At 33.4% G+C, this 25,499-nt stretch overlaps 3 protein-coding genes across 8 annotated transcripts in view; 1 reads left to right on the top strand and 2 right to left on the bottom strand.

The window, feature by feature from the left end:
- Positions 1 to 485: 485 nt before the first annotated feature.
- Positions 486 to 5,206, bottom strand: Ras64B (ras-like protein 2). 2 transcript variants are annotated; one of them, XM_011068903.2, is made up of 5 exons: positions 4,867 to 5,206; positions 3,604 to 3,691; positions 3,193 to 3,404; positions 2,832 to 3,059; positions 486 to 2,633 (listed from the first exon to the last, which is right to left on the bottom strand). In XM_011068903.2, exons 1-4 carry the CDS (start codon positions 4,969 to 4,971, stop codon positions 2,865 to 2,867), a joined length of 600 nt encoding a protein of 199 aa, XP_011067205.1. In that variant the 5' UTR covers positions 4,972 to 5,206; the 3' UTR covers positions 486 to 2,633; positions 2,832 to 2,864. The 2 variants fall into 2 exon arrangements, with proteins under 2 accessions (XP_011067205.1, XP_011067195.1); XM_011068893.2 differs by having other exon boundaries at positions 486 to 3,059.
- A 102-nt stretch (positions 5,207 to 5,308) lies between these two features.
- On the top strand, positions 5,309 to 6,459 carry LOC105153806 (PAT complex subunit Asterix). The gene is made up of 2 exons (XM_011068881.2): positions 5,309 to 5,467; positions 5,753 to 6,459. The coding sequence occupies exon 2, from the start codon at positions 5,762 to 5,764 to the stop codon at positions 6,092 to 6,094; it is 333 nt and encodes a 110-aa protein (XP_011067183.1). The 5' UTR covers positions 5,309 to 5,467; positions 5,753 to 5,761; the 3' UTR covers positions 6,095 to 6,459.
- Positions 6,274 to 25,499, bottom strand: part of inaE (inactivation no afterpotential E) — a 48,316-nt gene continuing 29,090 nt past the window's right edge. For 3 of the 5 annotated variants that reach the window (XM_011068837.2, XM_011068845.2, XM_011068861.2), the window contains 14 exons: positions 24,460 to 24,561; positions 23,869 to 24,055; positions 23,203 to 23,287; positions 22,000 to 22,328; positions 21,145 to 21,346; positions 20,525 to 20,713; positions 19,076 to 19,366; positions 18,737 to 18,966; positions 18,332 to 18,355; positions 16,960 to 17,092; positions 10,124 to 10,488; positions 8,855 to 9,208; positions 8,192 to 8,357; positions 6,274 to 8,100 (listed from right to left, as the gene is read on the bottom strand). In XM_011068837.2, coding sequence (XP_011067139.1) covers positions 7,822 to 8,100; positions 8,192 to 8,357; positions 8,855 to 9,208; positions 10,124 to 10,488; positions 16,960 to 17,092; positions 18,332 to 18,355; positions 18,737 to 18,966; positions 19,076 to 19,366; positions 20,525 to 20,713; positions 21,145 to 21,346; positions 22,000 to 22,328; positions 23,203 to 23,287; positions 23,869 to 24,055; positions 24,460 to 24,561 — 2,936 coding nt within the window. In that variant the 3' untranslated portion in view covers positions 6,274 to 7,821. Of the gene's footprint in view, positions 8,101 to 8,191; positions 8,358 to 8,854; positions 9,209 to 10,123; positions 10,489 to 13,104; positions 13,311 to 16,959; positions 17,093 to 18,331; positions 18,356 to 18,736; positions 18,967 to 19,075; positions 19,367 to 20,524; positions 20,714 to 21,144; positions 21,347 to 21,999; positions 22,329 to 23,202; positions 23,288 to 23,868; positions 24,056 to 24,459; positions 24,562 to 25,499 lie in introns of all 5 variants that reach the window. The other 2 variants (XM_087407930.1, XM_087407929.1) reach the window with 2 other exon arrangements.

The raw sequence follows: 25,499 nt of genomic DNA, 5'->3' as shown, positions 1-25,499 counted from the left end.
TCAATCTATATTCTTTTAACATTTTATTGATTTAAAAAATTTTTAATTATCGATGTTCTCGAAAATTAAAACCGATCCGACTTAAAAAACATCTAATCATTCACTTCACCATTCCATAAAATGTCTTTGAAATTTTTAAGTATTTAAAGATTTTAAAATCTTAAATTTGAACATATATGTTATTATCTTTTCTGAGATACATACAGTATTAACGAAATTTCCAATTTATTATTTATAATATTATTTATAATATTCTTGTCGCTTAATATAAAAGTAGCGACATCTCTCAGTAAGTCAGCAAAACTTCAAATGTTCGACTTAGCATATATACAATATATATATACACACACATACATGCATATATATATATATATATGTATATTTTCCAGAGTGTGCGCTTACATCATTTACACTTTGCACGTAAAATACGTATCTGTATTAAAAAATGAAATAATGTTGGGAGATTGGGAGTTCAAAAAAGAACATAATAACAATTATTTATATTCATATTATTTGGTACAGAAGTTAACAGACATAGACTGAACCTAAAAGTCAGTTCGCGCTATAGACATTATTTTTACAAACATATAAATATACTCAGTTACAAAAATAAATGGAATTTTTTATTTGATTCTTAGAGTTTTGTGAATGTTACAAGTAACATACATTTTGTAAAATACATGTAACATTCGTATAAATTATTAATATTAAGTATAATATCATCGCAAAATTTTGTAATTTCTCATAAAGTATCGCGTTTCGTAAGCTTATATATATTGTGTAATATTATTAACTATGTTATATATATATATATATATATATATATATATATATATATTAAAGCTAATATTATTATTATTAGTATTATTATTATTAGTATACATCTCGGTATCACCAGCAACGATTCGAACTTTGACGAAACTTTGACGATACTGAAAAAATCAAATGAGATAAAAATATTTATCATTGTTGGTGAAACCGAAATTAGCTGAACACATTTTCATATCTCCACAAATATAGCATTTTTAACAGACATCGCATCACATTATTACAAGTACCACTCAATAAACAGATAAACAAAAACAAATTTAGTTTGCACAAGAGGTAAAATTTTTATATTTATAATTTTCATTTTTTCTTCACGTTACAAGAATTATAAAGGATTAAAATATCGTTAAAATTACGTATATTATAATTTTGTTTTTATAAAACAGACATAACATTTTAAAATTACATACATTTAAAGCATAACTATTGGAAGACATTTAATTATCAATTATGAATATATTTATATTGATAATTAATTATCAATATAAGAAAAATATATAAGTAAATATAAAAACCATTAATTTTATTGTAACATCAAAATTAGGGTCGCAACGTGCTAATCAGAACTTGTGGAGTATATAGCATTAAGATATTAATTAATTGTTAACTATAAGGTCATCTGCATTAAAAATGTTATTGGCCCCATTCTGATTTTATTATTATAATTTGCACTTAAAAATTGCAACCACAAAGTGCTACATTTAAATATAGAGGTAACTCTAAATAATTTGAACAATTCTCATTTTGGTTGGACATAATTCGAATAGAAATATTTTTTACTCGATTAATTTGTTAATTTGCCAATATTACTGTGTTACTTTGCTTTTCGCAATTAGACATTATGACTCAACCTAAAGGAAGAGGAAAAGTTAGAACGCTGCTAATAATAACAGGAGTATTTTCGATAAGTGGCTGAATACAGAGTATTTAAGTTTTATCATTATAAAACATTTATATCAACTGTTTTCGAATGCATTTTCTCGGATATCATATATATACGATATCGGATATACATATATATATATATACACACACATATATATATATATATATATATATATATATATATATATATATTGTCAGCCATTGATTCATATGTGTAAATAAAAATAAAGTATTTCAACTAATGTTTTTAAAGTTTTTTTTTTTTAAGAGATGAAGAGCAAAAGCATATCCTATATTTCATAATTATAATTATCTTGTTCTTATATGAAAAAAAATATTTCCTTTGTATTTCAAAATGTTGGTCATACAAGTCTATATTGTCATATGAAATTGTGTTGTTATAAAATAAAATCTTTCTCTATTTGTTTCAATTTGTAAATTGTGTTTTGTTGCAATTCGAGATCATTAATCTATCAGACGATAAGCAGCGAACAAAAACAAATGTGTGACCCTAGGAGCAGTGTGCTGTTGTTTACTATTAAATTCAATTATATCATAATATGCTTTATAATATTTTAAGCAATACGTCACATTATAAATAACAATGGTAAATTGTTTTAAACTTTCATTCGGTAATAGAATAATTTATAGATTTTTTTTAGTAAAATTTGTTACAAAAATAGTTTATTTATCATTGGGCTATTGCGTTTAATATTTGTGCGAAAACTGCCATATAGAATGAAAGCTATTTTTCATTATTTTATAAATTATAAATTGGACAGAATGCAAAAAATGGCAAAAATTATTTTCTGTCGCATTATAAATAATTACGTTATTATAATCGTCACAGAACAATATCGCATATTGATGATAATCGTTGATAAAATCTTGCCTTCATTATCATTACCAATAAATTTGACCTAAAATTTAATTTATGTAGTCAATATCAAAATCCGTGTTATTTCCAATTCTAAACACGGAAAAAAATTTTATTTTCGTGGAAATGTAAATTATTTCCTAAGAATATATAAAAAATTTGTATCTTTTTGTTTTGAATTTATCATTATCTTTTTTTCCTGAACTTATCAAAAATATAAATACAACCCGATAAGTAATACCTGATAAATCCGTCAGAATAAATAGTTTTATTATTACAGCATGCAACACTTCTTCTTATTCTTCTTGTAATTTGGTTTTAGTGGTGGCCGTTCCGACAGTTGAAATTTTCTGACGATTCTCACCAGCTCGTGGAAAGCTTGATCTACATTCATCCGTAGCTTAGCGCTACACTCAATATATGGAATCTTCAATTGACGCGCCATATTCTGTGCTTCCTCAATTGATACCTAAAATGAAGATTTAAATGGATTAGAAAAATGTGAGGAAATAAAAATATATAAAATTACAATTACTACTATTCTCTATAGAAAGAAATATCCAAAGTAAAATTTAAGCTGTTAATTTATTAACAAAACTTACACTCCTTTGGTGGTCCAGATCTGCTTTATTTCCAACCATCAACATAGGAAATTCATCTCGATCTTTTACCCGAAGTATTTGCCTGTGAAACTTTAATATCTCGTCGAAAGACGAGTGATCAGTGACAGCAAAGACGAGGAGAAATCCCTCGCCGCTTCTCATGTATTGTTCCCGCATTGCACTAAATTCTTCTTGGCCAGCAGTGTCCAATACTATACGTAAACATAGTTTCGATATGATATTTGATTCTTGATTCTGAATTAAATCAGATTCAGATAAAGCAAATAAACGTGAATGAACTTGTGATTGATGATCAGGATTAACTGGATTGATTTGAGATTTAAAAATCTATATGAGCAACAATAAAAACAAGTTTTAAAATAAATATAGATAGATTTATTATTCATTTACTGTCGAGTTTAGCTGGCACATCATCGATAACGCACTGCTTCGTATAAGAATCCTCGATTGTTGGATCATAATCGGTCACGAAATAACTCTGAAAAAAATTTTAGACTACAGTGTATATAGAATGTACATTACATTATAATTTCATCATGTGTTTAAGTGTCTTTGAAAAAATCTCATATCTTATATTTTTAAAAATTTGTTGTACTTTACATTCATAAAAAATCTCCAAAAAAGTATCTTAAACCGTAAACTTTTTCAGAACTTTTGTAAGTTTTCTTCAAAAATTACAAAAAAATCTTAGAAATCTAGAATATTTTACAATAGAATTTTCACACATATGAAAAATTCTAAAAAATCTAAACTTCTGAAATGTTCCAATATAACAAATTTGAGATATTTTCTAAAAAATTATGAAGTTACATACAAATTAAAAAAATTTTGAAATTTATATAAACACTGAAAAATTATATAAAGAATTATAAAAAAAATTTTCATCAGAGAGGGATGTTCTAAATCAGGTCTGTTCAAAACTTAGCTGACGCGAGAGTTCAAGATGAGAAGAATACGAGTAATTATACTTTTTAGTATAAATCAAAATTTAAACATCTCTCATATTTGCTAATCATCGACAAGTTGCATTTGATGGGGCCGCGAGGAATAGGATTCGGAGATAATTGAAGAACAATGATATTACCGACAATTAATAAAAATAGTATCTCGTCGATTACGTCGATCAATTCGACGACTGCCAACATGCCCCTTTCCGCCCTCTTGCGGAGTACGCACGTACGCATTCGAGGTTTCGTTAGAATCGACGCGCCACGGCGCTGCCGCGTATATGACCATATATGACGATTGCATACGCGCCGTGACATAATAATGCCCAACTCATCCCAACTGTTGTTTTCTCATTTCATCAAACGTAACACGACGATATCTCGCTTAGGAATTTCACAAATACACTTCCCCCTCTCCCCGTAATCATTTTGTCGTTTTTATCACCTTGACTTAATTATCTCCAACAGGAATTCGATGACATGTCGAACGATAATCAAGGTTTCTGAAAGCACGGGAGATCGCATTTCGGAACGTAAACGCGACGCTTTTCGAATGAAAAAGGAAATTCAAATAATCAAATCCCGTCGAATACGCGAGATCTGCGAGACGCGAAGAAACGCTTCTGCGCATTGAATCGAAACGCGAATTGCTCGCGATCGATCCTATGACAGATCAACAAAGTAGATTATTGATGCTGAAACTTACTTGGATGAATTGTATAGTGATCGCCGATTTTCCGACACCGCCCCCACCCACGACGACGAGCTTGTAGGGCTGCGCATAGCTCTGTCTGTCAGCGACTTTCGACATCTTTCTCCTCTCTCTCGCTCGCTCGCTCGTGCCTGCTTGCTCTCACTGGCGCCGCACGCGCGCGATTAAACGCTCATCCCGCGTGCGTGAGATTGACACGATACAGGAGAGATGAGGAGAGACGATTCGGATGACGTGACGTGCCGCGTGCGCGGAAACGGAACGGATGTTTTTCGCGACGCCGTCCGCCGACAATCGCCGAGAGTTAAGCCAAGGCTCGAGCGCGCAGCCTCATAGACGAGGCTCACTTTTTATGGTCGGGCTTCTCCCTCCGCGACAGTAACGTAGGTTTTACGCTGCTTTGCGGAGCAGCCACGCGCGGCGCTGCGAGTCTCGCGTTTACTTTCTGGCTATTCTGGCTCTCCTTTCTAACCTGAAATTCTTGCTAATTGTGAATTGTGACACTTGTGACAACTCAGCACAACTCGTTGTCGGTGATCGAATTGTGTGGAGTCATTTAAATAATTGTTTACATAATACAGCTTTCAAGTGACACGTAAGTGTGTTATTGTCATCCTGTAAATTACTGTGTTTATTAATTAGTATTTTAAATTAAATTACATTTGAAAATAATTTACTGTGACATGATAACCTTTCTTGATAAAATAAAATCTTATGGATTTGACGTATATAGAAGTACTAATTTATTAAAATAGAAATTGCTTTGAAAAATAATTATGTATATATTACAATAATAATAATTATATGTGTTACAATGTTAATTAATTCTTTCGTAGAGAATAATGAAGTTATTATTTAGCATCGATATTTTGTATTGCAGATATTCAAAATGAATAGCTCGACAGACCCAAGGCGACCGGATAAAGAAGTTCGCTACAAGCCACCGGGTTCAAATAATCAGTTACATATGCAGGACGACATGACTCCAGAATACATGAACGTCATAGGAATGATATTTAGCATGTGCGGCTTAATGATGAGATTGAAGTGGTGTTCCTGGGTAGCACTCTACTGTTCCTGCATCAGCTTTGCCAATACGCGAGTGAGCGAAGACGCCAAGCAAATCCTCAGTTGCTTCATGCTGTCGATATCGGCAGTAGTGATGTCTTACTTGCAAAATCCACAGCCTATGATACCACCATGGGCAAGCGCTATGCAGTAAATTTTTGTATAAATCTAATGTTTTGCACAGCTTATCTTATTAACAAACTATTTTTGTCTTATACATGAGTGCAAGAAAATTTCAACAGTTAAAATAGAATAATGTTTATATTAGAATGAATGATTATTATATATATTGTATAAAGAATTTTCCTAATGTATGAATGAATAATAATGAAGTCACTGTAATAATTTATTATTACTCGGTATGCAATATTGAGTCCATGTTACATTGATAATTTTCGAAATCATTCTATGATTATTCAATATTCGGTTAATCTATTGCATATACACTATATACAGATGTAGCATTTTTTTCGTCGTTTATTTCTTATAAATAAATTTATATTATGTATTATATTAAAATTAATTGTATATTCTACGAATTTTCCCTAAGGGTACTATATAAATAAATGTTACATTTTCTAAATATATATATATATATATATATATATATATATATATGTATATATATATATATATATATATATGTGTGTGTGTGTGTGTGTGTATATGTATATTATTGACTAGAATTTAAATGCCACCTGGTGCTATTTTTTTTTTACATAAGTATAGCGACAAAACTCGAATTCTTAAGAAAGGTCGCATACTTGATAATCGCATCTTTGAACTATGTAATCGCGAAATATTCCTTCATTCACACTAAGTATCGTCATCAAACTCGAGCAACTTGATTAGAGTATATAATAAAAAAATGTATTGATAGTTATTACTGCATCGTATCGATTTGTACATTAAAGTATTATGTTTTAAGAAATAGTAAAAATTATATCAAAAAATTATACGGAACGTATGCGAGATTTGATTTTTATTTGGTACAGATTTATATTTAAAAATATATAAAAATCAATGGTCTCTTCGTAATTTTAATAAACGATATTACAAAATAGGCTATTACTGCAATATGCTGCAGTATATATTTTAATCTTACGAGATTTATGGTTGCAGAAATGCATTTCTTTCCGATCCTAAACGAATGGGGAATAGATTTTCTGATATGGAATTTGAAAATTCCCCCAAAAAGATAGATAATTTCATATTACACAATTATGTTTAGTTTCATTGATCAATTATTAAAATTGCTCGATTATTTTTCAACATTGTTCTTAGGAACATGCACACGTCTTATCATTGATATTTCTAAGTAATCCTGTTAGAAGAAGTTGTTCTTTGTAATTGTAACTATTACAATAAGATTACAAAATTGTATCTCTCGTAATATCTCTAGTTGAAATATTTGTATCAAGACAGGACAATAATTGAAGAAAGTACGTCTGAAATCCTGTACCTGTAAATCGAAAATGAACAATCGAAACGTAAAAGTGTTTTAAAGATGTTCTAATTCTAGATTTTCACACACAGGTTTTCTGTTAGAATATTGTTTGGTTTGATTACTTAAGAAATTTGTAAATTGAAGGAAGAAGAGGAAGTTGGAGAAGAAAAATTTGGCACATGTATTTAAACACCTACTTCTGACTACTATTATCGTGTCTCGTGGTCCTCGATTGGTTTTATTTCAATTCGCTGAGTTAACGTCATTTTACGCGTAATAAATATTCCTTTTAATCGAAGTTAAACAGAATCAAACCATACATGAGCCGCAAAGAGCGAAATCATTACATTATTTCTTTTATCTCGATTGACTTTTTTACTGAATGAAGACCTTCGCAATCGCATTGATTATGCCTTTTCATCTAGAATCTACGACTAGACGCTGCTCTCTCCTCGTCCCACCAACGTAATGGGATACACGTATTTTTTCCGCTTAGCGTTGAAAAATGGCGAATTGTGCTGGCCGGGAGTCGGTGTGGGCGATAGGCCTCGGAGAAGCGGTAACGAGGCGTCACCGCCCACGCCGGTAGCATCGATTCCTTTCTTCCATTCAGCACCTAAATCCGTGGCTGGTGCCATGAGCCCTTTGCACTCTGGTGAACTGCGCACGCTGAGGAAGACATCATTGCTACTATCACGCTGCCCAGAGGAACCCTGAAAATACAAAGATACGAACTTGTATATGATTGTAAGAATTGTATTATATGATTGTAAGAATTATTTTTTAGCAAGGTTTTGAATATACCTTTGCTTCGTAGAAATCCAAACTGGAACCGGTCTCTTCCTCGTTAAACTCCACTTGAACGCGATGCGAAGTACGAGAGACTCTCGAAGAGTGTGAGGATGTGTGAGTTGACGAATTCTCTGACAAATCATCCCTACAACACGCTGCTGTGCATGTCCGTTGTTCTCTGAAATATGTATTATTTATACGAAACATGCATATACAAATTCTGATGAAAACAAGTTCAAGACACTTGTAGGATAGATTTTTACTAACTTCATTAAAATATTTAGTAGACTAATGTATGCATAGTCAGACCTTATATTTAAGATTTCCTTAAATTTATCTTCAGATACTCTACGAATTATTTTATTGATTACTGAGCGTCTAAAGATAAATTTAAGGAAGTCTTAAATATAAGGCCTGATTACTAATACATAAACGAATACGTAAATAATAGTTACAGAAAAATCAAAGTTAAGAGCGACTTTTGATATTGCATTTAGGCTCAGTTTCACAATTCATGATTAACTCTTAACTGAGGTTTAACTTATTCATCTCTATCTAATGCTAAAAATAAGTTGAACTTCAGTTATAAGCGTGGGTTGTGAAACTGGGCCTTAGAAATCTTTTCTTTGTAAGAGACAAGTTAAATTTTGGCTTCTTTAGTAAAAAGATATCCACCTCCTAACGATAACAGAGTCCCGTCGTCTCGGGACTGGCGGCGGAAGACCGGCGGCGGCCAGACTCCTGGCGCTCTCGTAACTCGCCTCGCTGTTGCCGCTGCTACTGCCGTTGTTACTGCCTCCCGCGTGCTCCCCCGTCCTCAGGAAGTAGTTCTTCGCTGAGAGCATCGCGTAGTGCAGATTATTCTTCAGGTCGTCCGCCGCCGTCGACAAGTTTCCCGGGATCTTGGGGGTGCGTCGCATCGGCCTAGGTGCCGGGACTACCGGCGACGGCGGACTGCTCGTCGATGCCTCCGACAGCGTTTCCGGTGTAGCCAAGGGTGCCGTACGCGAATCGTCCCAGCGACTCGGTCTTCTCGCCGGGAAAAGAAAGGAAAGGGTGAATTTCATCGCAAGGAAAAGACTCGATAATTTTTCTATTCATCTATAAAACGAAGTTTTATAGATTCGTATCAAATCCAGATGACACAAGTGTCCTTCTCGGACCTTGTATCATTTGGGAACACTTCCTGCGCGACGGTGATCTATTGGGATTTATGATCGTATTGATGCGACGATAACTTTGAAGTGCACGATATATGGTGAGGATTCGGATCTAAGCGAGAGAAGCGAGAGTGAACGAGAGCGTGAAATGAAATTACTAGATCTGAGTGAAAAGCGGGTGCGACAAGTGATTCATTTTTTCGGATTCCTGATATCTCTCTGCTCAATGATCCCTGTGATTAAACGGTTCTCCTACTATTCATTCAATTATTCTTTAGAATTCGCTATACTTTCTTATAAAAATCTACTTTGCTTTTGCGTTAGAGATATCTTGATTAACCTGAATATGTTCGAATAAAATCAATAATTTCGTGTTCAGCAATTGTATTTTTTTTTTTTTAGATGTCCAACAAAGATACGATAGCGTCGTCGTGCTGGTGGCCAGAGTTCAACGTCATTACTTCTATCGCTGCTATCAATCTCCTCTTCTTCGGGATTCGTTCCCGTAATCCCGATATTAATCCTTCGCGATCCGGAGCAATGTCTAAAATGTTTGAAGAAGGAATTTAACAAAAAAAAAAAGATCATTTGTGCGTATCAAGACTATCTTGAAGGATACAGTCAACAAATAATACTAGAAATGTCAATTAATTAGTAAAATTCTCTCTTCTGATTAGTCAACCAAATGCTTCAAAGGAAATGAGACCAATTTCATGACATCAATATCGATCCTTGATCGATGCTACCGGATCGCGAAGGGTTCTAAGTGGTTCATCATCCTTACGGTTTGCCGTCTTCCAGCCTGGGTGTGTTGAGCAGCTCGCTGGCGAGGCTGACGTACTCCCACGGGATACCTCGGGAGTCCACGCTGAGCTCGCGACCGGCCTGTGGTATGTCCGTTGGACTCTGCAACGACGTGAAGCTCGTCTCCAGACAGAGCCGGTGCGGCGGGGTGCCGGCTAGATTGCCCAAATGGTATCTGGTCGGACTGGACGGCGACAACAGGGCTCGCATTTCCTGCTCTTGCAGCTCCAGCTCCTGGATTTCAATCGTCTGATGCTCGCGCGCCGTCTCCGACGACACCTCCGTCGAAGACGCGTGTCCGGACACTAGTCGTTGCGGTTTCGCCGGTCCCAGAGTCGTCACAACCTGGCACGACGCGAGTCACGACGTAGGATACAATCGTGCCTCTCGTTATAGAGTGTCGTAAAACTACAGGTACAAATCTCATCCACGAATTTCTCGAGCTCGAAATCGATTTTCCCTCAGCAAACATCTCGTTATGTTTCTCTGATTTCAATTTTCTACCTTGATAATTCTCTAGCTTGATAATTAAATGTCACGTGAAAATTGGAACAAGTTATCTCGTAGAAAAAGAGCAAGGATTCGGGGGTTTGCCATTTTATTTTTCTACATTGAATTTTTCTACATCTGAATGTTTTCGTAAAATTGTACTTAAATAAATTTCTTGAGCTTGAATAAAAGGAACAAGGATACGCCATTTGCGCTTATATCGATTTTCAAGAAATCTATTTTCTATCACTTAGTACTTCTACAAATTTATTTATAAGCGACACTTCTTTATTTATTTCTAAACCTACGTTGCTATTCTAACGTTCAAATTTTGTACCCATAATTTGTCGACACCCTATGCGAACTTCTTTATTTGTGTGATTTTTGTAAATAAATATTTTCATTTATTCATTCTTTTTTTTTTACCATTAATTTATTGTTTAAATATTATCGTATCAGTTATTTAAACAGAGTATTACATTATTGTAAATCAAGAAATCTTTATATATTTATCAAGATTTTCTTTGAAGCTTTTGAAAGCGATCCGTTGTAATTTTCGATGGCCATCGCATTGGAGATAGCTAATGTCCGTGCTTCAACCGCAAATCAACATGAACTCAGTCAATTAGCGTAAAAATCGGAAGTAACCACGAAATGTTTAATACCGATAATGAGAACATATTAGAATTTAGATGATAAAGTCGATAAGACCTCAAATGGAAGTCTGGAACGAGATATTTATTTCTCACTTCGTCAAGCGTAAATTTTCCTAATCATGAACTCGACTCTTCTTTCTCTTTTTACATCAAAGAAGTTAATCTGTCTAATAATTTTAAAGCATTTACGCTCCGCTCAACGATAAGAATTGTCACGTTATCCTGATTTTTCTTTTGTGGCAATGAAATTTTAATCTTTCATGTCATGTTCAACGAAGCCTCTTTTTGAAAAGATTAATCCCGAGCTTTTTCTGCTTAGCCAAAGTTCATTCAAAATATTCATTCTTCGAAAAAATCTACTTTTATCTCGGTCTTTTAAAAAATATTTCTCGTATTCCTGTGATTTTTTACAATCTTATAGATGGTAAAATATTTTTCGTGAAAGAATAAGTGAGCGTTTAGAAGCTTCTTATATCTCTCTCTGATATTTATTAAAAAAAATTATATTTCTTCTTTATATTGTTATCATACCATATTGTTGTTAGCATTATTAATTATATTTTTTCATCTTTTTATTTATAGTATCTATATATTTTCGATTTTATGAAAAAAGGTCATCACAAAATAAGAATTTATTTTTATAAACTGAGACATAAAAGCTATCTTTTATATATCGTAAAAAATTTATTAAAATTTTGTCTTACTAGCAATCGTCTTTTAGAGTTTGTAATAAATATATTTGCGCGCTATAAAATGATATTGTTTATACTAATTAATTATTGATTGCCTAAGTCATGTGTGTATGTCACTTCCTAAACAGTTATCCTTGCAAACATCAATCTCGACGCTACTTCCTACTATTGTCAATCACACCTGTTCGATCATAATAGTTATCAGCATGCAGATACTCTCGCCAAACTCTATTCTAGAATCAATCAGGCCAATCGACTCTAGTCGAGTGCCGAGTGCACAATGAAGATATCATCAATCAGTGCATGATGCGCATGCATTTACGTGTATGCGTGTGTGTATGTATATGCGTATTCTCGATTTATGATTACGAATTACGATCAATGTTGCGTCAGGAAGTGCTTACCCCTTTTGTCGGAGCGCAATAATTGAATACCTCGCCCTGAAATTGATCAACAAAATCTCGGATATTTCAGTTTAATTAATACTTCGTATATCAAAATTTACATTGAATCATGACGTGAATCGAATTATTCCCGATTTGATTCCACATTCATCACAGAGAATATCATTTCACACAACCTAATACTTGCAAAATATCTCACAATCAGTTTGATTCCACGCAAAATATACGCAAAATATTTTATTCTAATATACGTTCAAAGAAGAATACTTTGGTATACACGTAACGATATCAAGTAACAATTATAAAAAGTGAATCTTAAAATATCATATTTCCATGATATGAAAATTTGTTTCCTTGCAAAAAGAAAAAAAAATAACATCACGTTCTTAAAACCTATCATAATCTATTTTAATCGTATAAAATAAAAATTTGTATTGCTGGTGCGTAACAGACATTTCTTTGAAACGTAAGGAAAAACGATTTGTCTTTTACGATATATCGTATAAAATGAAACGATAGACATAAAGAGAAGAAAACATTAAGTATATACTACTTCCGAGACGCCTCGAGCACGTTAATTCTCGCACGTTTTCACGTGGATCAATTCCAGACGGATTTTGAAAATTCTCGGAGATACATCCGCGGGATATTTGAGGATCATTTACGATATTTCTACGTGAGGTGTTCGAGCCCTGGATCAAGTTTTCCCCGTCCAAGTACCTTGTGTCATGACGCGAGGATGCGATAGCGCGGGCGTCCAGTGTACCCCGATGATGGAACGTCACGATGTTCGGGTGGTGATCGAGGGGAGGCCCTCTGAACTCGGTCGCCGTTGTGTCTATCACCGCGATGGTTGCAGTAGTATCGGCCCCCGGCCCCGTCGCTGCCCCCGCTTCTGCGCAGCCCCGATCTCTGCACGCCAACACCTAATCCACATCGTAGCCACCCTCAGCCACCCACTTTGCGCTGATTTCACTCATCACTCATTCGCTTAGCTCGGACGATTTTTTACGACAGATTCTTTCAAGTACATTTGAAAAGGTCTCGAAATATTACAACCTAATACTTGCAAAAGTGTTTTACAGTCTCCTACTAAATTGCTTCGAGATTTCAACGAGTTTAAACGTTAAATGTCAGTGGATACCACGTCCGTCAAACCCCGATCGGTAAACTAATTATAATTGTAAGTAATAGCTGTTTCTCATGTTTGCCCTGAATGCATCGACCTTATAATGTTCTCGTGGTTGTATTCCTCTTTTTTTTTCGAAAACGCCTCTTGCTAGCTAATCCAAACTGATGGGCGATTAGACTCGATTAGAATCAAGTTAAACATCAATTTCCTTCTCTTGTAGATCTACGATAATAACGTGCATGCAAAAAGGATCGTTGTTACACCATTCGCGCGATTTAATCTGACTTCGTTATAATGTAACTTCTTGATCCTATTTCGGGCTAAATTGCAGTTGTCTAATTGCGAGTCGGTACAACACTTAGATAATCATATCTGATTTTCCTGTCGTATCGGAATTTCAATTATATCAGTTTGAACTATAGTTAGAACAATCGAACACCCCAATGCCGAATCATTTAAAACATTAATTTCAACATTAATTACGTTAATTGTATTCTTTCTTTTGATGGTTTATCACGAAATTCTATTTTCTAATATATACGTTTAACTTGTTTGAAAAACCAAAATTGTTTAATCATGCTAATGTATTTATCGCTAAATGTACAAGATCACCATTTAATGTTGACAGAACAGGCTATAGAACTGTCTACAAAAATTGTCAGCAAAAAAAGATGCGATAAAAATAATAATATTAACAAAACAAATAAATTGCAGAATAGCAAAAACAGCGGCTGCGTGACGCAACTTAAACTGATAAATAACTGATAAGGGCAAACAAAGTTACTAATAACGTAATGCTCAGTGTTTCACAACACATACCAAACGCTCGAAATGGAACTGATATTGGAAACGAGTATTTACATATAATTAATATATAATTTTATGATATATCTTGTACGAGTTTTTTTACTTCATATTTTATTTTTAATTTGATTTCCAAGCGATACATCAAGCATAAAAAAATTAATAAAAAGCCTCGATCTCGAACCACGTCATTCAATATTGTATAATATTATAATTAAAAAAATCATAATTTATATGAAATAACATAGTTATTACAGAAATCGTATGCACTCACAAAACGTCCAGTGTAAAATTTATTTTATTTCACATTATCGTCATGTATTTAGTACTCAATGATCGTCCAAATCGTATTGTGTTGAAAATTTATACGTAATTTTAAAATGGATAATAATTATACAAAGTCAATTTGAGTAATTGTTTTTCAACGATAAATGCGCGACGAAAATGCGAAATATTGTTTTTACAAAAGAGTACTGACATGTGCCTTCATTTTTCAGTTTATATTTTAGATTATAATTGGTTTGGCGTGCAGTAACAAAATGAGAAGAGAAAATGAAGAATATAAATTGATCTATGAGAAACATAAAAAAATAATGCGCATTTTTCGTTTAACTCGCAAACCAATAATGGCCAACTCTTGTAATATGTAATAAATTAAATTATATGGTATAATTATAAAAATGCCATATAAATGTCATATATCGTAAAAAAATTATTAAAAATAAATAATTTTATTTAAATTATTATATAAAATTATAACTAATAATCTTTTGATTAAATTATATTAATTATTTTTTATTAATTAATAAATTGAATAATAATTATATTTGCGGATTATAATGATATTTGTTTACAACAAATATTACTGAAATATAATGGGCCTATTTTGGTCATTCTACCATTAAAATAAAATAATTTATATTCTATAAAATAAATAATAAATATATATATAATATTCGGTTCTTTCTCTACAATAATCAAGTGAATTGTAACTATCACTTATTCCATGTCTTATAAAATAATTTGTACGTAAAATTAACGTCTTTTTATGTAACGATATCGCGTGCAAACGGTAGCGGATTCATGTATGTCACTGGTTGGCCACTATTTTCAACAAATTCATGCAGTATATGAGGGCATGCACGTCAGTCGTGTTACTCTACTTAGGCGGATATTAGAAGTAATAACTACACGAATATTCAGTGAATGAACATTGCACGAAATAGCGATATCATAGAAAGTACTAATTATCCTGATATCAAAAACGATGGCGATACTAATTACAAGTCCCTTAATCAGTAATCACGATGGCGAGTCAATACCAAAGGAAGAATTAAAAAATGAAATTGAGAAATCTTTTGTATATTTGCTCGTACTCTTTTTTTTCTTTTAAAATCTTTCTAAATTTTTCTTCACAATTCAACATATCTCATGTAGATACTGAATTGTCTATGTTTGTTAATAACCGTCAATTTTATTAAAAAAAAATTACGAATTACTTCGTCATCATCGACTAAATCGATCTTGCAAAATTCCCATGCATCCAATTAATTCTAGCAGTACAAACTTGAATCCACGAAATCCAAATAAAATTTCGAACCGCTAATTCGGAAAAAATATCTAATCTTCTTTTAATAAGTTTGAGATATAAATTTTTGATGTAAATTTTTTCATTAATTAATGACATTTATCATTTTACTCGGAGTCTGAATTTTTCAAAAAAAAAAAAAAAAAAAAAATACACTTTGATGAAAGTTATAAAATTTGTAATTGGATTCAGATTCAATTCGCACTTAAAAGGAGTACCTTTTTAAATCTGTCCTACAAGATTTAATCGAACTTTTATACATCGTCTTTACGTCGAGTTGTACTAATGTAATCAATACACGTACAATTGCAGCGTTCCAAAGCATAATTTACACTTGCGGCGATCGCACTGGACAACGAAAGCAAAGAAACAATGTGATTACGCTAAATAATAATAAATTACACTAGAATCTACAGCTCTACGCTAATTCATACAGACAAGTATCAAATAAATAATTACGCATAGAAATGCCTCGATGTTTCTTTTCTGTTTGCAATAAAATAATAAATAAGCTCTCGATAGCTACTATATAATTTAACGTGTCACTTCACGCAAGTCTGTCACTTATAGAGTATCCTAATCATTTAAGAAGACATTTAAAATCACTGAAAAAGCGGCAGTCCTTCGATACATGCGATTATTCCGTGAATCGCGAATCTAATTTCAATAATGAATGAAAAAGAGGATCTGTCGTTAAAATTAAGATCATGATTTGCGGGATATCTCATCATTACGTGCGACTCGCGGAGGGCAAATCTCCGATCGCGTCAACGCGATTCTGGCAGGTCTCTTTGCGCTCGTACACTTCTACGTCAACAACAATCGATGTACAATTGACACCCGGGCGAATGTGCGCGCGATCAACACCGTTAACAGCCTGATCTGTGGTCCTGCTTATTCGATCTCGCTGGACCACCTCGTTGGGGATGTCGGGTCCGTCGGCGGTTTCCTCTAAGGGCTCGTAATGACCCGGTTTCACCGATGGGGTTCGGCTCAATGGTGTCTGCGATCGTTTTACTTGCTGCCGCACGACGCTCGCGTCCCTGCTTACCTTATTCAATGCACGTAACATGTTGTCCGGCATGTGGTCCTGTATCATCACTGGGCTGATTAGCACCTCGTCGAAATCACACGGACCGGCCCACAATGCCTGATACACTGGCTCGCGCTTGTTCAACACTTGTCTGAAATTCAATGTGAAAGAATGACTTTGAACCAACCGCGGATCAATAAACCCCACTGGTTGAAAGACCATTGTTTACTGTTTGGTATATTGTTTATTCTATCGTAAACTATTTTTCAATATTATACATACTTCTTTGTAAGTAAAAAAATTATTTATTTATAATGTATCAGCAGTATAAATGAACTAAATATGTTATATGTTTATGCTGACTATAAAAGTTAAATTTTTCACTTAGGAAAGGTTTTAATGTTTTTAAGACCTTTCATTATCATGCTATATATGTAAATTATTTTCCGGCATTTATATCAATTTCGAGAATGAAAAATAAAAATAAAGGTGTAAAAATAAAGGAATTAATTCTACGGGGATACATAACAGCTATTTAATTGCTTGCAACAATCATCAAAATTTATGGTTTTTGTTGAAATGGAAATCTTTGGTCTAAAATTTTCAGAATTTTTCGTTGAAATCTTTTTTGGTTATATATTAAATTATATATTATTGTATTTTATTTTATATAAAATTTCATTATAATAAAATAAAATGTCATGCTAATTTGTTTGTCCTACAAGAAATGAAAGAATCATTTATAATATGGAAGCATGCAGCTCAATTCACGTAAGGACTGTAATCACAAAAGATTATAAGAATTGAACTGTTTTAATAAATTTTGATGGATATAGATACTAAAGCTATCAAAAATTATCTCACTTCTCTTGGCATAATATTACTGAATAAAATATTCTAGTCATGCATTGTATATCCCGAGAAGACTGTATTTGAATTCTCAAAAAAAGGAAAAATTTGTTTTCTTAACAATCATTTCATTTGTAAATTAAATTCCACGACAAATTTTTAGATTAATCCATCTCTTTAACTTCAAGTTAATTAAAAACTAATAATGTTCTCGTAAAAAAGCTATTGCGCACAATTATTACATCTATACAAAATTGGAATTTTATTATATAAAAAAAAGATCGTAATTTTGTATCATAAGAAATATGCAATATTTATACGAAGAATAAAATTCCGATATATACAGATATACATTTTTCTCGAGATATTATAAGTGGAAACCATTACGGAGCGAAATTCTGATATCGAAATATAGTGAGAAGAAGTAACATCCTACATAAATATAGGATATAGACCCAATAGACACATGCGGGCATATCTCCAAAATGCAACAACTCAGAGCAGTAGTCCTGAAAATGTATAAACTATCTGATAGACATACCTCCAACTCGTCTCATACTTCTGCCTAAAAAGAAATAGAGGCGCGATTAACTTTTTCGTTTTTTTTTCCGGCTAGACGAAGCAAGATCGAATTCATCTCGCGTGACATAGAAAAGAAATACTTTAGCATAATCATTCTTTTAGCATCAATAGAGATAATTTTCGGCGATAGAGAAATATATATTCAAAAGCGCGATAACAGAAATAAAAAAAACTATTGGAGCTGGGAACTTATTCAAATAATAAATTTTCATGCTTACTATTGCAAAATAGAAGTATTTAATGTTTTTAATCTTGAACGAGCTCGAAGTCATTATTGCTGGCGCAATTCAATCTTCGATAAAGCAAGTAATTTTATAAAGTAGTTGAGATTCTATTTTAGATCGAACTATTAACTAATACTCACTCGCCCTTGTTCGGATGATGTCGCACCACGTGTATAATCCGTCCTGGTGGATATAGGGGTCTGTGCAGAGTTAAGGCGATGCTGGAATCACTGGGTACGATGGTCTGAGCACGCGCCCGGTCCTTGTCCCGTTGGTATTCGCTGATACAACCACCGGCTTCCAGGTTGGCCGCCGACGTGGGTGTCGAGCCGCAGCCGCAGCACATCACGGAGCACGCTATTGTCTTCCACTAGAATAATTTGTGGATAAACCGATCGCTCAATTATCGATCCAGGCGTGATAAATGTTGGTCCAACAACATTTAAGGGTGTTTATTAAAGGTTTTTTTCTTTTGTTACCTTAGGATCGACACTTCTCTTTATAGCGTTGATGAGGTCCGCCCTTAGACTTTCCATTTGCCGAAGCCCTATCCTCGGTACTACATCCTTGCCCACCACCACGGAGGTAATAAATTCCTGCGTGTATTGCTGGGCAGGCATGCTCAACAGTCCACCAGGTGGCCCGAACGAGAAGCACATCAAATCCGGGTAATCCTGTTTTAGTAGAATCGCGAGGATCGCTGCCGTGCCAGCGCCTAATGAGTGCCCCACCAAGGTCAGCCCAAATTGATGCGTACCCCTAGAGGTATTCTGTGACGAAATTCGACAAAAATTCCAAACAATCTTCTTAGCTATTTCTGGCATATTAATACTTTTTACATCCATAAAAAAGATCTAATACTATTTCCGGATCTAATACTATTATTCTTCGATCTATTAGAAAATAATATCGATATGAAGACAAACATGTTTATTGTTAACAAAGGATTATTTTATTATTAAATGAAAAAAAATTTTTAATTTAGAACAAAATGATCTTGTATAACAAATGTAAAAATATATAAACTTTTAAATTTATATATTCTGTTGTCAACTCAAAATAATAAATTGATTTTATTTAATTCGAAGGGAGAGAATAGGAATTATTGATCTAATCTTAATATTGTTTTATTTTATATTATATAAGGTTGCAATAAGAGAGATTAAATACGGAATAATTTTTATTATCGTTATCAGAAATTCTTTCTGACAGGATAAAATCTCCAGGAAAGTTTAACAAAATATTGAATACGAATATTTCCGGTATATCTCCAAAATCGAATTTCAGGAAAAAATACAAAAAATACAACGGATAAAAGTACGAACATTTTAATTTCAATATACGTAGTTCTTAACAAAAATCTAATCATAGCTTACCATTATACTTTTAGATTATTTTAATAAAATAAATGTTTGTTTTTGTTTTTGTCTAATCTCGACAAATTTTCTATAGCGATGAATCAAATTTAGCGTACATGTGCGGATTTATTTATACTGGATGGATTTATTTATACAGTACGTTTATGTAATGTACTATATAAACTAAAAAATTTAATTGACCCGAAATGAAATATACTCAACAATACGTTAACGAGTAAAATCTCTGGCACATTCCGCTGCAAGCAAAAAGCATGTGGGTAACTTGGATGGTAAATTTTTTTCGCAATATATATTCAGGAGAAATCGATGAGAGTGTGATTTATTTTTTATTGCGTGAAAAGAGAGGAAGCTAGGACTGAAGCAAATGCAATAATTTTAGGTTGTTTTAACGTAAATTAAATATACATATATATTTGTTGTATATCTGCTAAAATAGGCGCTTACATTTTGTTCTATTATTGATTATGCAAATAATGAAGTAACACGATGACTACTTCGGTTATCAGCTATTTTGATAACGAACGACTCATTTGCACATAATATGCCTACCTTTGCACGAGCACACGCGATAATATCCTCCTCTTGCAGCTTCTTACGTATATATTCAGCGGCCTGTACCATCCCCTTGTGTCCGAACCAATCCTCCCTCGGCGGTGACAAAGGCAACACCTCGCCTTCGGCGTTCAAGTCCGTCAGCACGTCTTTCATGCTTAAGGTCCCTCGTATACTAATCACAATCTATATATGTGTGAAAAAGACACGAATGATTGAAATACAGGAACGGAAGAATAGAAAAAAAGAAGACGCGAAAGTTAAAATCGTTAAATCGATAACAATTCAGAAAGAAAATAAAAAGATATTAAAACAGTAAAAAATAATATAATAGATCAATGACCTGAATGACTGATAGATTGATGTAAAAAGTCGAAAAAAATTTGTTAAACTTAACTGTTCTGCTATTGAGAAAAATAATGAAATTATTATTATCTATTATCTCTGGTAATTAACATCTTGATTCTGTCAAGCTGTCTTTACTGTACCAAGTACGCTTTATTGTGAAATTAATAACTGGATATATCGATGAAAAGTAAACTTTGACTCTTTGTTTAAAAGGCTCGTAGTTCTGCAACGATTAACGTACTCATGAAATCGCGTCGACAACGACAAACCTTTCTCTTTGTATAATCGAGCGCAACGAAGAACGGTGTCTCGCCAACGTCAACGTGGAAGGTTGCATAGACGACTTCAATCTCCCCCAAAATGAGCATTCTACTCAGGGCAGCGTAATTGCACCGGCAGCAATTGTCGTCGATGACTGTCGCCATATCCTCGTGACGAGTGCCACACGGAAAGCAGCAGCAACATTGCAATCTACCGCGTAAAGGAGAAGGTAAACAAGATAAAATGGAGGTGTCGTGACCAGTACGCTCACGTGATTCCGAATGGAACATTACAAAGAAAAATAAATGTGTTATACTGTACATACTGCGCGAAATTAACACAATAAAAAATATAATGGGAAGCATGCAGTACTTTTTAAATTAATAACGTTTTTTTAGCTGATTATATACTTCCGTTTATACTTGTTTTATTTTATCCTACAAAGTTGTTGTTACATTCTGCAGTTATTCATATTTCAATGTATTTACTTTAATATTCTTTAACGCTTTTTTCTCATACTTCCTTCGCTCTTTATTACGATAGTTTCCCATGCGTTACATTTTCTGACGTTCGAGAAGTTTTCTTATATGCTTATATTGCTTACGTCGTAAATTCAAAATTTGCAATATACTTGTAAAAGATAAGTTTTATACTGACCGTTACGAGATATGAAAAATAAAATTTATGGTACGCAAAAAATAGAATATTTAATTTGCGATGCAAATCTATAAGAAAATTCACGTTTTATAAGTAATCATTTAAAGTTAAAAATCTTAGTTGATAATATTTTGGTTATACGTATTGCAGCTATCAGAGAATGCATATTACATAATAATATGATAAGCTTCGAGCTTAGAAATTACCTGGTGCATAACTGGCAGAATTGGGTAGAGGAATCAACGAGAAACATGGGCCAACCATAGGCGGCGAGGGCAAAGTGCATATAGTGAATAGCCAACTGAAAATGGCTCAGATCACCGTCCTCCGTCAGGGACAGGAACTTTGTACGCGAAGTGACCGGCACTCCCGACAGGAACTCGTATGTATCGTTTTTGCGCTGCTTAACTATCAACTCGCGCTCGATCTTTTGGAATTTTCTGAGCAGCACCAGGCCAGCTACCACGTCCGATGGCACCACGTCCAAGTCGCGAAAGAAGTCGCTCAACAATCGAGCAATGTCGGCGAACGAGTTCTGCGAACAGCAACATATCGTTCTTTCTGTCAGAATAAAATTCTTATTTGGCGAACAACATATAATTAATCTTTGAAAGTTAAAGTAATTTTTTTCCAGCAAAATTTAATTTAATATTATACTGTTCCTTACATACCGCGCTAAAAACTAAAAATTCTGTCCAATTTTTTCTATTCAATTTTAAAATTAAATATCTTTCGTATTTTCTTAAATTTTTAATAAAATATATTACGTTAATTACTGCATATATTTTTTATATTACTGATAAATGCAACAGATTTATTTAAAAAAATTTTTTTTATACATAGTAACAGTTTTGAGAAATGCATTTTTGTATTAAAATCTCGTGATTTTATCAAGAAACGGAAAGTTATTTTTTAAAAGTAACAAGTTACATTTTCTACTCGTTACCGAGTAGAAAAAATAATAAGTTACTAGTTACTGATTTTTAAAAGTAATTCATTACAGTTACCGTTACTTAAGAAAATAACTTTTCGTTACTTTTCCATTACTTTTTTAAAATAGACGATCACCAAGTACAGTGGACGGATTTAGAGGTTTTCTAGTCTTAAGCGCTATGAGTGACTTGTGTCTAATCGTGTACAAAGTAACGATAAAAGTAACTGTAAAATTCGTTACCAAAAAAATATAACTTCGTTACCGTTACGGTTACCAAAAAAAAAAGTAACGTAGTTTACCAGTAAAGTTACCATAAAAGTAACTTGTAACTTGTAACTTCGTTACAACTAACGAGTTACTTCCATTCCCTGGATTTTATACAAGAATGCATTTCTTTCTGTCATCTATTCCTATGTTAGACGCAAAAATTTATTCTTCTGGATTTCTTTTCCATTGATTGTTCTGTACTACTCACTCGATTGCGATCGGAGTTACCCATACAGCAGAATAATACTCTGCATCTATTGTCCCAGCTGTCTTGGTAAGCACGTATGACTTTTCTACAACATGAGATAGAAATCGCGTATTTAGAGCATTCGGATACTCTATCAAAGACGCTAACGCATAAATCCAAACGACTGTAAAAAACCGCATGGGATAAAATTTCGTTGCAGTGGGATATAAAATGTATCAACAATGCGGTCATTACGGTGAAAAAACCAGAGCATTGCTTGAACACATTTAGAAATGGGAGCACATTTTAAGAGTTATTTTCGCAAAAGAATCTCACTCCTTCGGATTATGTTCACTTTCTTGAGCTTTATTTGTAATAAAACTAAATTCAAGATTAACTTTTACGTTTGCGTTTATTATCGAAACAATAAAGAATACAAAATAAAATAGAGATGAAAAATCGATGCGAATTTCTTGTCTCTCTTCTTGTCTCTCTTGATACGTTTTCAATGTTTTATATCATTTGCAATTACGTTGATAATATGATGTAAAGAGAAATGGCATGAAAGAAATTCTCGCAAAATTGAGAAAAGAAGGAATTACTATCTTATATTCATGCTGGGCAAAATGCAACACGCAAAACATGAAAAAGAAATCGCAAAACATTTTCGTATGTAAGATACAATACCGTTGTCGCCAATTTCGACTTCTGCTGCCGCTGCGTTTGTAATGCAATCTTGCCCCCCTCGATTCCGCCTCCCTCATGCTGCGCTGATATTTCTTCATCTTCACCCAGGACCTGCCAGCTGCATCGTACGTGCACCAAATGGTCACCATCATCAACGCCAGCAGGCACCAGTTCGATATCACCAAACCTATTAAATTCAACGTTTTCGCATTTTGTGGTACATTTTGTGGTGCATTTTGATTTATAGACGAAAAATATATTTCGTAAAATATCAAACATTATTTTTGCGTAATAGGAAAAAAGGTGAACATATTTTCTAACGACTGACTTGAAAGAAATACAGGTATGAAGCAAAATAATAAAATGTTATTTTTAACTCAGGGATTGGATTATCATTGCTGATCCTTTGATATTTAACAAGGTAATTTATGGAGATACAGTTTTATTGTTCTATTATTTTATGATAATATTATAAATATACATTATCAATATTTTGCATGATATATAGCTCTGTTTATAAACGGTTAATTTATAAATTTTTACGCTCTATGTCACGAAGAAACGTATGTAGCTCTCAAATGCAGAACTTACCTAACATAACGTCCTTAGCTTGGTCCACTGGACAGGTTTGGTAATAACGCACTAGCCAAGTAACACCTGTGCACAGCCACCCAGTCTCCACCAGTACCAAGACTAGAAACAAACCCTTCGTAAAATTCCATGTCGTCGTAATTCCATTTTCTCTTCCACCTCAATCCAGGCGAAATAGCGCTCTTAATTAACTGGCATATAAAGAAAAATTTTTTTAATAAAAGGCTGCAAGGAACTGTCTCGAAAAACTTTGAAATATTATCTCCCTCTATTATCTCTCTATTGTATCATCTTTCTACGTTGTTTGAGCTTACGCAAAAGCTTTTTTACAATAATGAGGAAGTACGCCTGTCACACCGACATCGCGTCGGATAGAAAGATTGAAGCAATCAACAACATGCAACTTACAAAAGCTTTCTTCGATGTCGCGGAATTTATAATAGCGCGTATCGGCGCCTGTCTTCCGAAACGGAAACGCACGACCGAGAGGGTGTTTCTGCGGCGAAACAAACACATTTGACCCAGTTGCGACAATAACCGCGACTGTCTGAGGTCCTTTCAAATCATCGCGTAGGATTGATAAATGGATTTAAAATATCTATACGTATACGTCTATTATTGTTATATCGAATTTTAATGAGATAGGAAAAAACAGTTGTATTTTATTATCTATATCATGAAAAAAAAACGGCTACGATTGCCACGACTAAAAGTCGCTCATCAATATATTTTTTTGATTATAAGAACTATAGGGCAACTACATTGTGATAACCATAAAATTAGCATATCTTAACAGTTACAGTTGATAAGACACGTTTATCTTACAGTTATTACAACCAAATGTATTGATGGGCGAAAATTATCATTATTTCCGACATTATTTGTGACGACCGTAACATTTTTTCTGTGTATTTATATGTATTCTGTGTATTCTTCGGTAAAAATTTAAACATTTAATTAATTACCATTATAACCGAAAAAAAGTAACGCGTTACTTTCCAATCTTGACAATTTGTAATAAACAAACCTGTAAAGTTTAA

This window comes from Acromyrmex echinatior, chromosome 7 (assembly GCF_024713525.1).
Source record: "Acromyrmex echinatior isolate Ae372 chromosome 7, ASM2471352v2, whole genome shotgun sequence".
In the NCBI taxonomy this organism is placed as follows: domain Eukaryota; kingdom Metazoa; phylum Arthropoda; class Insecta; order Hymenoptera; family Formicidae; genus Acromyrmex; species Acromyrmex echinatior.
Note: the sequence above shows the minus strand (reverse complement) of the source record. Positions and strands in the feature narration are given on the sequence as shown.

Coding starts and splice junctions, on each gene's coding strand:
- Ras64B (XM_011068893.2), bottom strand. CDS start 4,971: ATGTCGAAAGTCGCTGACAGACAGAGCTATGCGCAGCCCTACAAGCTC. Junction 3,405..3,603: donor TGTGCCAGCTAAACTCGACA/GTAAATGAATAA, acceptor GTTTACGTATAG/TATTGGACACTGCTGGCCAA. Junction 3,060..3,192: donor ATCTGGACCACCAAAGGAGT/GTAAGTTTTGTT, acceptor TCTTCATTTTAG/GTATCAATTGAGGAAGCACA.
- LOC105153806 (XM_011068881.2), top strand. CDS start 5,762: ATGAATAGCTCGACAGACCCAAGGCGACCGGATAAAGAAGTTCGCTAC.